Source organism: Artibeus jamaicensis, unplaced genomic scaffold (assembly GCF_021234435.1).
Source record: "Artibeus jamaicensis isolate MK-2021 breed Jamaican fruit bat unplaced genomic scaffold, CSHL_Jam_final scaffold_537, whole genome shotgun sequence".
NCBI classification, from domain to species: domain Eukaryota; kingdom Metazoa; phylum Chordata; class Mammalia; order Chiroptera; family Phyllostomidae; genus Artibeus; species Artibeus jamaicensis.
The window spans coordinates 15,267,618-15,280,583 of NW_026522047.1; the positions used below are offsets into that span (position 1 = coordinate 15,267,618).

General features: G+C 45.5%; 1 protein-coding gene across 4 annotated transcripts in view; it reads right to left on the reverse strand.

Moving 5' to 3' along the window:
* The window catches only part of INPP4B (inositol polyphosphate-4-phosphatase type II B), a 515,731-nt gene that overhangs the window by 174,205 nt on the left and 328,560 nt on the right, over positions 1–12,966 (reverse strand). For all 4 annotated transcript variants that reach the window (XM_037126042.2, XM_053658182.1, XM_053658183.1 and 1 more), the window contains exon 8: positions 4,327–4,377. In XM_037126042.2, coding sequence (XP_036981937.2) covers positions 4,327–4,377 — 51 coding nt within the window. The remainder of the gene's footprint in view (positions 1–4,326; positions 4,378–12,966) is intronic.

Sequence of the window (12,966 nt, forward strand, 5' to 3'; positions counted from 1 at the left end):
ACGCATTAAAAATCAACCCAGGAAACGGCATCATAGCATTTTACATTAGGGCAACGTATCAGACCACAGGAGCTGTTATTTAGGCGTGAACGTTATCAGATTTATTTTCAAAATACCTACACTAAGACTACCTGCTGCATGACATCCCAAAGCTTCATGACGATGTATAGTTGTTTCACACTGCGACACTAACAGTGGCATTGCCTGTACATTTATTTTCTGGAAGGTTTTTATGTATTTGCTTTACTTCAAAATAATTAAAACTAGGACCCTCTGCAACCCTCGAAATTGGAAAACACGTCATTCACTCGCATGAATATTCACTGGACTCCTGGTAAAAGAAGGAATTAGAGGGACGGTAGCCTTCTCTATTTTTGAAATCTGAATTTCCATGGGGAAAAGCAGGAGACAAGAATGTAATATAAATAACTTTGTTCTGCCTAATGTAACAGAACTTAATGTAAAGCTATTTCATCTTTGTTGTCACTGTAATCATAATCACAAAATTCTTTTCATTTTTTTGTATTTTAAATTGTACTCAAGAAACAATGTTTTCTATCACTCCTTTGGTGTGGTTTTCAAAATTCTCACTTTGGAGGCTTTGAACTGGGAGTTCCAATACCAGGGGAAAGTAAAAAAGGAGAAACAAACAATGTAAAGCCTGGGAGCTGCCGCTCAGAGGTCTAAAGTGTGGTGCTAAGCCCATCATTCTGTTTAGAACGGAAATCCAGGCAAATAAACCCCTCCCCCAGGCCCCAGGCCAACTACCCAGGGACAGCGACAGCGTCACGGAGCCTTCTCTGTCTTCTCTCTCACAAACTGGGGTCTTGGACAAGCTACTCCCTGCCTCTGTGCCCAAGTTTCCCTGTGAGAAAGTTGCATATGATCGCTGTGTATCTTCCTCACAGTTTTGTTATTAGAGTCGAAGCTACCCACTTAGTACACTGCTGAGGAAATGGGAAGAAGCATCCGGGAGTATCAGCATGGAGATTGAGGTGACTTAATCCATCCCGAATCAGGTGAATTAAAAGTCTGATAAGACTGCCTTATGTACTCTTCTAAGAAGTCAGAGTATTTAAAAGTATATATTTTCTCCTATGTTCTATGAGAAATTCCTGCAATAAAATATGTATATACACATATGCATATCTATGTTTAAAAATAAAAATTAGATTCAGAAAAGTACATAAATTTAAAAAATTATAGATAAAAGTGAAAAAATTAAGATGCCAAGGGAATACGGTCCTATACAGCTACTGTCATTGAACACAGGTTACCTGTGATTCCTTATAGTTCGGATTTTTATCAGACCACGAAACGCTTGTCGGGCCTAAGAAATGTGCACCTGGCACTTGAGAACATGGAAGTTGGTTAAGTCTGTGTATGAAGAAACTGGGCCCAAAGGACTTAACTGGCTTACACGGGGTCACAGAACTAGTTAATATGCAGAGGCCAAGTCCAAGTCCAGGTTTCTTGCTTTTCCCCGTCACACCGTGCCTTGTTGCGGAGACAGGTGGCAATCTCCGTTCCTTCTGACAGGCCCTCTGTCTGCACCACTCACAGCTTCGACCTTTCTAGCCCACTCACAACAGTGCCGCGCACCATTATCCTTCTGGTCCACGCACCCAAAGCAGATGATCATTAAATGGCTTGATGCGTGATTTCAATCACTCACCTGGCTGGAGAGAGTGCTTTCAAGCAGAGTGGAAAATAGGAAGGCACCTGTCTCAATCCCTGGCTGCTCTCTGCGGGGAGTGTACAGATAAACAGTTTCTCTCAGCAGCCCTTGTGGGGACTCTGAGCAAGTCACAGACCTCCCGACCACTCACCGGGTTGCCCGCCTCCCTGGAGCAGTGCTGCACAGGGGGTCAGACGAAGCTCCATCCCCTCCACGTAGCCACAAGCTGGCCAGACCTCAGTTGTATCTGTGCATCTCCCAAAGCCTTTGCTCAAAATACAGGCTTCCTTTATACTCAAATGTAAAGGGAGCTCCGAAGGTTTTCCAAGTACCTTCTAGAGCTGCATTGTCCAAAGTGCAGCCACTAGTTTAGCGTGGTATAAGCCCTGCCTCCAAACTGAAATGTGTTCTAGGTATAAAATACACACCAAGTTTCTAACACATGGCACGAAGACAAAGAAGTGCGATTAATGATTTATTAATAAGTAATTGTATTGATTACACGTTGAAATGATTATATTTTACACATAGTCTTGGGCTAAATAAAATGTTACAATTAATCTCCCTTGTTTCTTTGTACTTAAAAGCCTGGGATACTAGGAAGTTTAAAATTAAACTTGTGGTACACACTATATTTCTGTTGAATAGGCTGATTTAGAGGTTAAGTGGATATAGCGAGGATACTTTGACCTGTCCTTATAAAACTCCATGCAGGAACTGTGGTGTAAGTTTCTGAAGGTCTTTGAGGAGTTGAAGGTGCTCTCCTGGCGCTGATGCATGACATCTCCCCTCACGTAACCCACAGGACAGTCCTTTGTCAGAGCCCAGGTACTTTTTCCTCACTGTCAACTGAACGGTTACGGTCACATGGTTTCCTATGCCTTAGGAAGAGAAAGTGGGCGCGTGAACTATTCGCACACCCGTGTGCTCACAGGAGAGCCAGCATTTGCATTATCTGCTGCACAGAGGTCTCCACCAGGCAGCGTCAGCCCGGAGCATCGAAGCAGCAGAAAGAACCCTCCCCACCCCCCAGCCCCGCGGACTAGCAGAGAGGACACTCTCCGCCCACCGCAGCGCGGGCAACCGGGGAGGGGAGGGCCGGACGTGTGAGAGGGTCAGACTCGGCTCTCCGTCCACGGCTAGGGCCAGCCTGTATGTAGCGGGAAACGGGGGCGAGAGCGGCTGGAAGAAAATAATTTAAAGTCAGAGGAGAGATTCAGCTTTTAAAATGAGCAAGATGTATTCCAATTATCTGAATGAGAAAAGAAACAGGTAATGGAAAGGAAATTCACACAAGGAGGTCAAGATGTCTTTAAAGCTTCAAGCAAAAGGACTGAATACAGAATAGTTGGGAGTGGGCGTGAGCAGTTAGAGAAGAAAATTCAACCATCTCCTCTGGGATGTCAAAAAAGAATTCCTTATAAAATAAACATTAACTTATCAATGGTTGCAAATTCCACAAGGTGTTACCTTGTTTGAAAGACTTGTAAAGGTGTGATAACTCAGTTTGAAGGAAGGTGGTCTCCAGCAAAAGGTGTCTGACCTCAGCCCGGAGCAGGGAGGAGGCAGTGAAGGCCTGAGGCACTGGAGAACCTAAAGGAAGGCCACGTAGTCTGGGTCCCCCCGGAGCCTGGCCGAGAAAGGGAGACCAGTCCAAGAAGTGAAAGAGAAGGCAGAAGACGGACATGGAGGTTCCCATGAGTCTGAGGGATTCCTCCTGCCCCCAAGAAGAAACCAGAAGCTTGTGTTAGGCATGAGAGAGCACCGAGTACCCTTTATTTATATTCTTCCAGGCACAGAGATGCCCAACACTCTTCTCAGGCAATTCAACTTTGGTGCGTATTTTTGATGGGCTGTTTTGGCAGGTTCAGATGGCGGCTGTTGCCAAGGAGGAAATGAATGGTACCTAGTAAGGGGCTCCCACACTGACCTGGAGAGGGTGTCAGTTGCCTGTAGGATTTTGGGGAATTTCAATAGGCCTGCAGCTAGGTACCCCCAGGGCTCCCTGGACCCAACATTTCTGGACTCTCTCCCCCTCTTCAAATGCACAGAGCCCTCTCAGCCTGTTAGGCCATCTTTTCAGGTACCACCACTGCCCACCCTGGCCTTGTGGAAGCAAAAATCACCTGCTACTTTCTTGCTCTTCCAACGTCTAAAAGCTGGGGGTACGGTGATTCACCTGCAACAGAAACCATTGGCAGGAATTTCCACGTAGGTGGCACCTTCTGTTTTGACCTGCATGACTGTTCCAACATGTTCTGGCAAAGAAAACACAAAACCTCACCGTCCTGTGGCTGGTGGGTTCTCTGCCTCCTTCCTGAAGAGGGTGCGCTCATACCTACAATTTTCCCAGTTGCCTATTGGTCCAGGAATGTTAGCTGGGAACTGCATCTCATCTACCTGCGGGGCGAGGACTAGCCCCGTCTCAGGCCAGATGAAGTGAATATGGATTCCTGGGAGGGTGATTTTCAGGAGATAACAACAGATGAATTCCGTGCAATCCAGCAAATATGTGACAGAGCTTCCTTGCCTAGTCACACCCTGTTCATTGAACTCTCATTCATCAGCTATTAGGCAGGAGGCCAGGGAAAACCCAAATGATTAAAGACATGATGCACGCACCTTCTGGGAACAAAAGAAACACTCACCCCAATCTCCGGCAGGGGATCTTTGTGGTCAGGCTGGACACTGGTTCGAACCTACGGAGAGAGACAAATGTGTTCCGTGAGACTCTGGAGTAGAAACCAGTGCAGATGCTTCACAGGCACTGCCTTTTATTTTGCTTCATCTGACGTCAGCTCAGACTCTGTGGTTAATCATTATGGAAGTTTCTGTGTACAATTCCCACTGCAGCGTAAGGAAGCTGACCTTTTATAGTTCCTAGATGTCCTGATTATCCTCAGTACGCAGAGCTGCCTGGATCCTCACTCATGACCACTTGCCAATGACAGAAATACCTGGCCTTTAGGTGAATCACCTTTAGTTTCCTGAAAAAGCAATCCTCATCCAATATTCAAGGGCAAGGACAGAATTGGCGGGGAAGTTATTCCATGCACGCTCAGGAAGTATGTATCCTCTTAAGAAGCACCCAGACCTTACAGGTTATCCCTCACTTCAGAATTCTAGGCCGAATTGTCAGATACCATCATCTGGATTCACTTGAAAATGAATTCTCAATTGGGGGAGAGGGAAAGCGTGTGAAATAATCCATCATCTGGGTAGGCTTTTCACACATTTGAAAAGCATTCCAAGTGACACAGCAACACCTTCAATGATAAGTAGACATCCATCTCCTACTGAGCGGTGAGCCCTGCTCCTTGCTGAGCAAGAGAATTACTGGGGACCTTTTCAAACTTTTAGTGATCTTTCCTGCCCCAGATATGGGTTCTAAAGTTCGGCTGCCAAGTCGATGGTTCTCTATGTCAACAAAAAAGCGTCCAGCCTAAGAAAAAGTCTTACGAGAGTTTATCTGAGCCAAACTGACAACTGTTGGGGAGCAAACTCCCAATGGATTGAGAAAATGCTGCAGAGAATGGCAGGGTTGCAGCTTACTCTGCACACGGAGATGGCACCTGGGGATGAGACAGCAGGGCAGTGTCCCCTTCTGCTGACCATCAAAGGTGGTTGTACCTTTGATGGGTCCAAAAAAAAACCCTGCTCTGATGTTTCAAAGGTGCACTACCTTAGATGCTCAAGAACAATAGACAATTTCAAAGGTGTCAAGGAAGTAAAGGCCCAGGAAAATCATTACCCACTGTGACCTGTGTCTAGTTAGCAAGTTTTACATTCAGGCTACCCTGTGTTACTATGGTCTCTGGGTTTAAAGGCCACCTCACGGGCCTTACAGGTCCAGTATGTGGTCTCTTTCTCATCTCCATCTATTTAAGACAAAAATATCTCATGTGAAGATAGCATGACGATCTTCCTCATTTAAGAAGGAGCTAGTAAAGGCAAGAGAAAATATAGAGCCTAGGTCTTGTATGTCCTGGTTGAAGTTAAGGGTGAGATAAACAAGCTAAGCAAATACAGGTCAATATACAACACACCCTGTTTAACTGGAGAGCAGTGGGCTGGGGTGGGGGGGGTGGTGCTGATTGGACAGAGGGACCCAGAACACCTGGATCAACACTGTAGAGGTCATGTGATCAAAACCCTCTTGGAGAGGCAGCACTGCCGAACACATTTTTCTTCAAATCCTTTCGACCCCGACACTGCTGACCCGGTCAATTCTCCCAGGCCGAAGGGATGCTTACGATCACCCTCGTGATGCCCCAAACATGGCCTGCTCAGCTTGAACAGGGTTTCCATTGCTTGAAAAAGCCTGCAGGCCATGGTAAAACAGTCCACTTCAACCTCCAGCTTAACACTCTTTACAACAGATCAGTCATTATGACACAAACTTGTTCACCAGAGGACAGAATGAATGACAAGAGAAATGTAACAGAGCAGCCATCGCAATCTGCAGAACACGTGGACTCAGGATTTCATGACTCAGCGCTCACTGAAGCATTTGCGATTCAGTAGCTACATCGATGTTCTTTAGTCCAGAATGTTCACTTGGACCATTCAGCCTCATCACGTGGAAACCATTAGCTGGCCTCAAAGGACGAGGAAACTATATATTAATAGTGAGCTGTAATGGACCATGGAGCATGCGTATATATGGTGTATCTTTCCCTCTCTCTCTCCACATGTATAGGTATATAATACATAAATAGATCACATATATGGACTATACATGTATACATACTATATACTCATATTTAGAAGGGCTATATAGACAGCGAATAAATATTCACACACTTGCAACACATAGACACGTACATATATGTGTATTTACATACCACTTTAAGAAAACATTTAATGCCCAAATAACATTAACCAAAGGGATATGCTTGAATTTAGAAATAAAGTCAAAGAAGTCAGAAGCTAGTGAAGGTCATCACATGTAGGACCTCGTTAAGTAGGTGTAAACAAACTATGTGACGTAATGTGGGGTGAAGTTAGAATTAAAGCCACGATTTCCGCAATGTGGTCATTGAACTCCTAAATTTATACTGATTTTATCAACAGAACACTCATTTCTTACAAATATGAGTAAACAAACAGAGAAAAAGAAGATTCTTAACCTGAAGTTGCAGGAATGAGAAAACTACAAAGATATTCACGGACAGGTCGCCATACGCAGCATGCGTGAGTGTGTTTGAGAAAAGAGGGGAGAGCAAATGTGCGTCACTCTACTTAGTACAAGTGTTTTTGAAAAGTAGGTCATGTCACATTTTCTTAAATCAAGGCCTGTTTAAATCAGACCTTGAGCTTCTCCTGGTTTAGAGCAACTGGAAGACCAACCTTTTATAAACTAGTTTTAAATTGTATCAAGTTGGATTTTCATGTGAAACATTTGTTTATATCAGTATATATGTCCAGTTGTAAAATATTCACATGTAAGGTCAGTACTACTGGTACCATGACACATGGGTTACACATCCATGATGCATCCATGACATTCCCTCAGTACCAGGAACACAAACTAGGTGGCAGGCATGGGGTTTGCCATTGAATAAGGGCCCGTTGCTTCTATCTGGGACTTCAGAGTCTGGTGGGGGAGACAGATGTGTGCATCGCCCAGTACAATGTGCTAAATGCTGTAACGGAAAGGTGAGCGTTTTCCCGTGAGCCTCCAGGGAGAGTAGTAACCAGTTCAGCCTGTGAGTGTCGGGGAGATGCTGTGGGTTCTGAAGGATGAGTAGGAGTTTCAGGCAATGAAGGGTGTGACAAAGCACGAAGTGCTATACACAAGGCATGCATCGCAGAGTTACAAAAGGCCACTTATGGTTGAAAGTGAGTATTTGGATGATGCTATAACATGAGGACCTTCCTGGAAGGGGCGAGAGGTGAATGTGTTTGAGGAGACAGAGTGGGGTCACGGCCGTCCAGGACCACCTCCCACGGAGCTCTGTGCCCTCTACAGGCAGTAAGAAACCACGGAAGGCGGTTGGGCAGAGGCGTCCACGCTCAGAGCCCCCGAGTCACCCCAATTCTGTTCTGAGTCACGGAGGAGCATTATTTTACCTCTTTGTGCCGGTCACCCTGATGTCAGTTACCCCTAACGTGGGGTTAGTAATAGGTCTCATCGGTTGTTGTGTTACATCTTTTCAGGACTTAGAGCAACACCTGACACAGAGGAAGAGAGGAAGGAAGTGAGAGAGAAAGGGAAGGGGAAGAGAGGAAGGAAGGGAGGAAGAAAAAAGGGGGAAGGGAGGAGAAGACAGAGGAGAAAAGGGAGGAAGGCTGAGAGGCAGGGCGGTCGGGAGGGAAGAGAAATATTTCACTGAAAAAAAAAGTTAAAGCCCTGGAGAGATGTAGAAGAGACCTCTTAATGAGAAAGGGGCAGAGCAACGGCTGTCACTGACTTGTGGAATATTTCAGCTCATGGTTAACATCAAGCCTCCTGAGATTTACTGGCCTTCCTTAGGAATTCTCTGTCCCTTTTTTGGTCTCATTACCAGTTCTCATCCCTGTTTTTCCTCACTATACCCCTCCCTGTCCCTTCCCAGAACATAAGAATGTCTGTCTGAGTACACATTTAAAATCATACAACTTCCTTTTGTCTAGATTTTCATGGTACCAAACAAAGCAAGACAGATCAATTAAAAGGAGTGATCATGCAAAAGATTATATACTTCATTTTGGATATTTCTTCAGGTTCATGTAAAACAAATTCATTTCCTGCTCTCAACTTCATAAGTTCAGAATTCTACATACTAAAGTTACCTTGGAAAAAGAAAAAATCGACAGGTAACCAGGTAGCACAGAGTGAGTTATACTCACTGTTCCATCAACACTCTCCAGACCAGCTCTTGGACTTGAATTGTTCCCAAGCAGGAGGCTGCTCGGGCTACCACAATCGCGGCTGCATGGGGCAGTCCAAGGCTTAAGTCCATGGAGAAGAGCTCCCTAAACAAGCCACCCTGGTACGAACAGTGCGGCAGGAGGCCCCCATGGGAGGAGGGGAGGCTGCAGTGGTTTCCACAGGTGAGTAACTACGAATGAGGAAAGGGTGTTTCCTCAGATGCTAGGACACCACCAGGCTCCCAGATCCAGAGAAGGGGTGGCCATGTGGCCATGACTCTGTGCAGCAGTGTCTATGTCCCGGTCTCAGGCAAATCCATCCCCTCATTGCTCAGTGGGGAAGGAGCAACTTTCACCCGGACGCTCAGCGAGAAGGCAGATCGGAAGATATCGGCAATGACAGGGGACACCCTGGGGACACAGAGAGAGCCCAGATGCTCTTCTCAGATTGTTGTCACATCTGGTAAGGTCTCTGATAATGAATATGTCACTGAAGACACCCTTTTTTTACTAATTAAAATGTTATTCTACTTCTCTGTGTATCTCGAGTTAGACGATATAGTAATATCACATTTACTTGGAACGAAACACGAAACTACCTTAATATTGAAACACAGGAAAACCTGACTAGCCCTCGTTCACACTGGGAGAAAGCTGCTCAGTCAGTATTACATTTCCTAGGGTGCCTTGTATTGGGGAATAGCCAAAAAGATGCTTTTTAAAAAGTTAACTGAATTTCAGTGCTGGAAGAGGTCTTAGACATTATCATACAATGTTTCTTAAACTCCCGTATGCGTTCTCATCACCTACAGGTCTGCAGCTTGGTGGAAGCTTGTTATAGAAGCATAGAATCTCAGGCTCACTCAGACCTACTGAACCAGAGTCTTCATTTTAACGAGGTTCCCAAGTAATCCATACACACACTAAAGTTTGAGAAGCTCTGACCTACGGGAGAGCTTATGAGTGAAATGGGTCACAGATAAGAATGGTAGATACCCATTTGCACATAAACATAATAGGAATAAGGAATGGGCTTTATTCTTCTGGCATTGAAGGTATTCATTAATTTCTTTCAATGTTAGTCATCTGCAAAAGCTCTAAATAATGGCCCTGGCTGGTGTAGCTCAGAAGATTGAGTGTGGGCCTGCGAACCAAAGGATCATGATTCTATTCCTATTCAGGGTACATGCCTGGGTTGCAGGCCAGTTCCCAGCAGGGAACGTACGAGAGGCAACCATACATTGCTATTTCTCTCCCTCTCTCCTTCCCTTCCCCTCTGAAGATAAATAAAAATTATTTTTAAAAAGCTCTGAATAATATTTTTGATCAGAGAAGTGCTTTACTTTGTTATGCAAATTAAAGAGGTACTCTGGTCATCCAGTCAGCAGTTGATCTGGGTCAGAACTGGGCTGGAATTTTGGAGAGACTGTGTTGAGGGCTGATTCTCCACCTCCCCAACCCCTCCACTCCCCCAACCACCCAAGCCCACATGCATATGCTGAAGCTCCAAATGCCAATGTCTCAAAATGTGACTGCATCTGGAGACAGGGTGATCACGTCAAAATGAGGCCTCCAGAGTAGGACCCTGATGAAAGTGGACTGGTGTCCTGATAAGAAGAACAGCCAACAGTGCTGTGGACACAAAGGAATGACCATGTAATGAGTCAGCAAGAGGGGGCCCCTGTGCAAGCCAAGAATAGAGGTCTTACAAGAACTCACCCCAACACACACCTTGATCTTGAACTTGCACACTCCAGAACTGTGAAGAAACAAATATCTATTGCTTTAACCACCCAGTTTGTGGCACTCGTGACAGCAGCCCTAGCAAACTAAGACACCCGGTCTCCTGATGCTGTAGACTAGAGTTTAGCCGTCCGGGACTTTGACTGAGAGCCCAGCTGGCCTTTGCTCTTCCACCCTGAGAAAGTGTCGGATATTCCCAGGTGCCTCCAAGCACCTCCTCTGCACAGTGCCCAGCACAGCTTCAAAATCCAACAAATAGCTTTATAGGCAGCCCAGCTATGAGCTGGAGTCCCCTTTAGTCTCCAACAAGTCTGTTGCTTCAGCTACACATGAAAACCAAAGTCTCTGCTGGGTTCTCTGTCTCCCAGCTGCAAAGCGCTGCTACTCCGACTTCTGCTGCTGTCAACGCCTTTCTAGTCCCTCGGTGTCTGAGGACTGTGTCTCCTGCTCCTTTTCTGTGGCCCCTCTCCCCAGTCTCCTAGGCACTGGGGACCCGTGGGTGGTTTCCCCCTGTTTTCTAGAAGCTGCCTGCCTGGCTTCTGAGCAGCCTGCAAAGCTCAGATTGCCGCAAGTCTCTTCCGAGAAAAAAATGGACATTGACCTGTGGTCTCTGGGCTCACTACTCCTCATTTCATCCAACTACCTCCTCCAAAGCACTGCTGGCGCCCTTTCTCTGAACAGCAGCAGCCCCGCGGGTGGGCAGAGGCCTGCAGAAGAAAACCCACAGGCTCCTGTGGGCTGTACTCCCAGAAGTCCTTCATTCCCTGGAATTTCAGTCTCTCTCATCGTCACTATTCTCACTGCTTGATGATGTTTCCAAACATGATTTCTGTAGCACGTGTGGCTGGTTTCTAGCTTGTGCTCAGGGGGCTCATTGCTTGCCCCACCTACCACGTTCTGTTTAACTTAAGCTTTTTTAATATATGAAAGTATTGGAAAGGTAAGAAATCTTCCAAATGGGCTTAAGAGATGAAAGGCAGTATTTAACAGAGCCTACTGAGATATGTGTAGGGCGAGGGAAAATCCCATTATGTGGCGGTCTGTCTATTGAGGTAAGTCTTCGATAAACCAGTTACAAATGCATAGGTAGTTCTCTTGGTAAAAACAGAGTTTACCCTGCAGCCTGGACACTATCCAGAAATAATCTGATAATTATTTAGTGTGACATGCTGTCTTGGTCTTTACTAGGTAACTGCAATTATCTTTCACATGTCAAAACATATTATACACAATTATGTACACAAGAACATTCCGTAAACTCCCAGCCAAACAGGGATAACAGGAGGACAAATAGAAACACTCTCTCAGTTTAGACACACCTAATCTTAGAGGCTTTCCATTTCTCAAAGGCTGTGGTGTTCACACCACAGCTCTCTCATCTCATGGGTTCCTCCGTGCTTAATTAGTGGCTCATTAAGACTTCTAATTTTGCTATACGAATGCACCGTTATACTTAGTTCTACCAATCATACTGGAGTCGTGTGGTTCTCCAGGTGAATGATGCCGGCAAATGTGGCCCGAGAGCCACATAACTCTGAGTATCCCTGCCATTACCCACGTTTTATTCCATTTCCCTTTCCCACTATTACAGAGATCTATGACAGGCAGGTGAAAAATTACCAAAACAGCAATAATATCTTCAGACATTGCCTTTCATTGTCAGAGCAGCTCTGAAAGATGCAGGCGCTGCTCAGAACCAGAGAGGCTGGCCCCGAGCTCTGGTTTTCGTGGAGGTCAAGGAGGTCTCTTTGAGTGGAGGTCAAAGAGGTTCTGAGAGCTCCCCGCTCTGCCTTTCAAACTCTGGAGCTCTGCACCTGCCGCAAAGGGACACGAGGCTGAGGAAGGCGGCCCTACTCAGATCCCACCAGCTTTCTTGTTCCACATCTACAAGCCACGGCCCGTCCTGGGCACTTACCTAAAGCAAAAAGGCCCAACCTCTAAAGAGCTGAACAGTTTAAGACTACAGACTTTTTTAAGTGTTAAGAAATATTTAGGTGATTTTAAAAATGAAAATAAAGAACAAAGGAGCTCTTTGCATTGCAAAAACACAAGCTAAAAATGTGTTTCATAGGCACTGAAGACATTAACTGATAATTTATTAAACAACTCTTCATTGCAAGCTGAGTGCTCCATTCCTGCTGACTTCCAAAGCCCCACGTGAGGAAATTATCGACATGTAAAATACATACAGGGTCCAAGTCAAATATGGTGCATGTATATTAACAGTTTTTTTATCCGGTCAAACCTCTATTACTGCTGCCATCTCCCTTCCCCTCCTTCTCCACTATCCCAAACTACAAACGCAATTGTGCGTTTTTCATTCAGAAAGTAGAAAGAGAGTCACTGTGACTGACCCTTGTTCCCAACACTAGACCTGGATTAGGTATGTGGCAGCCCAGAAGGAAGTATTGTAAAGTTTATCATTGATAAGTAAGGATGATGGAGTCAAAGGAAACAATAACTATACTCCCTTGACCTGTGCGTTAATTATTCGTTACACATATTAATTTTTTTCACTTGTTACTGAGCTGCGTTATTCATGTTTTGGCCACTTTACAGATGAGAAAACTCAGTTTCAGGAAACTGGAGTCATCACCCTGGGTCCCATCCACGGCAAGCTGCAGATCAGACGTCACGCGCTCTGCTTCCGAAGCCTGCGCCCCGTCCCCAGCAGTGTGCCTCTCCTGAGCCCA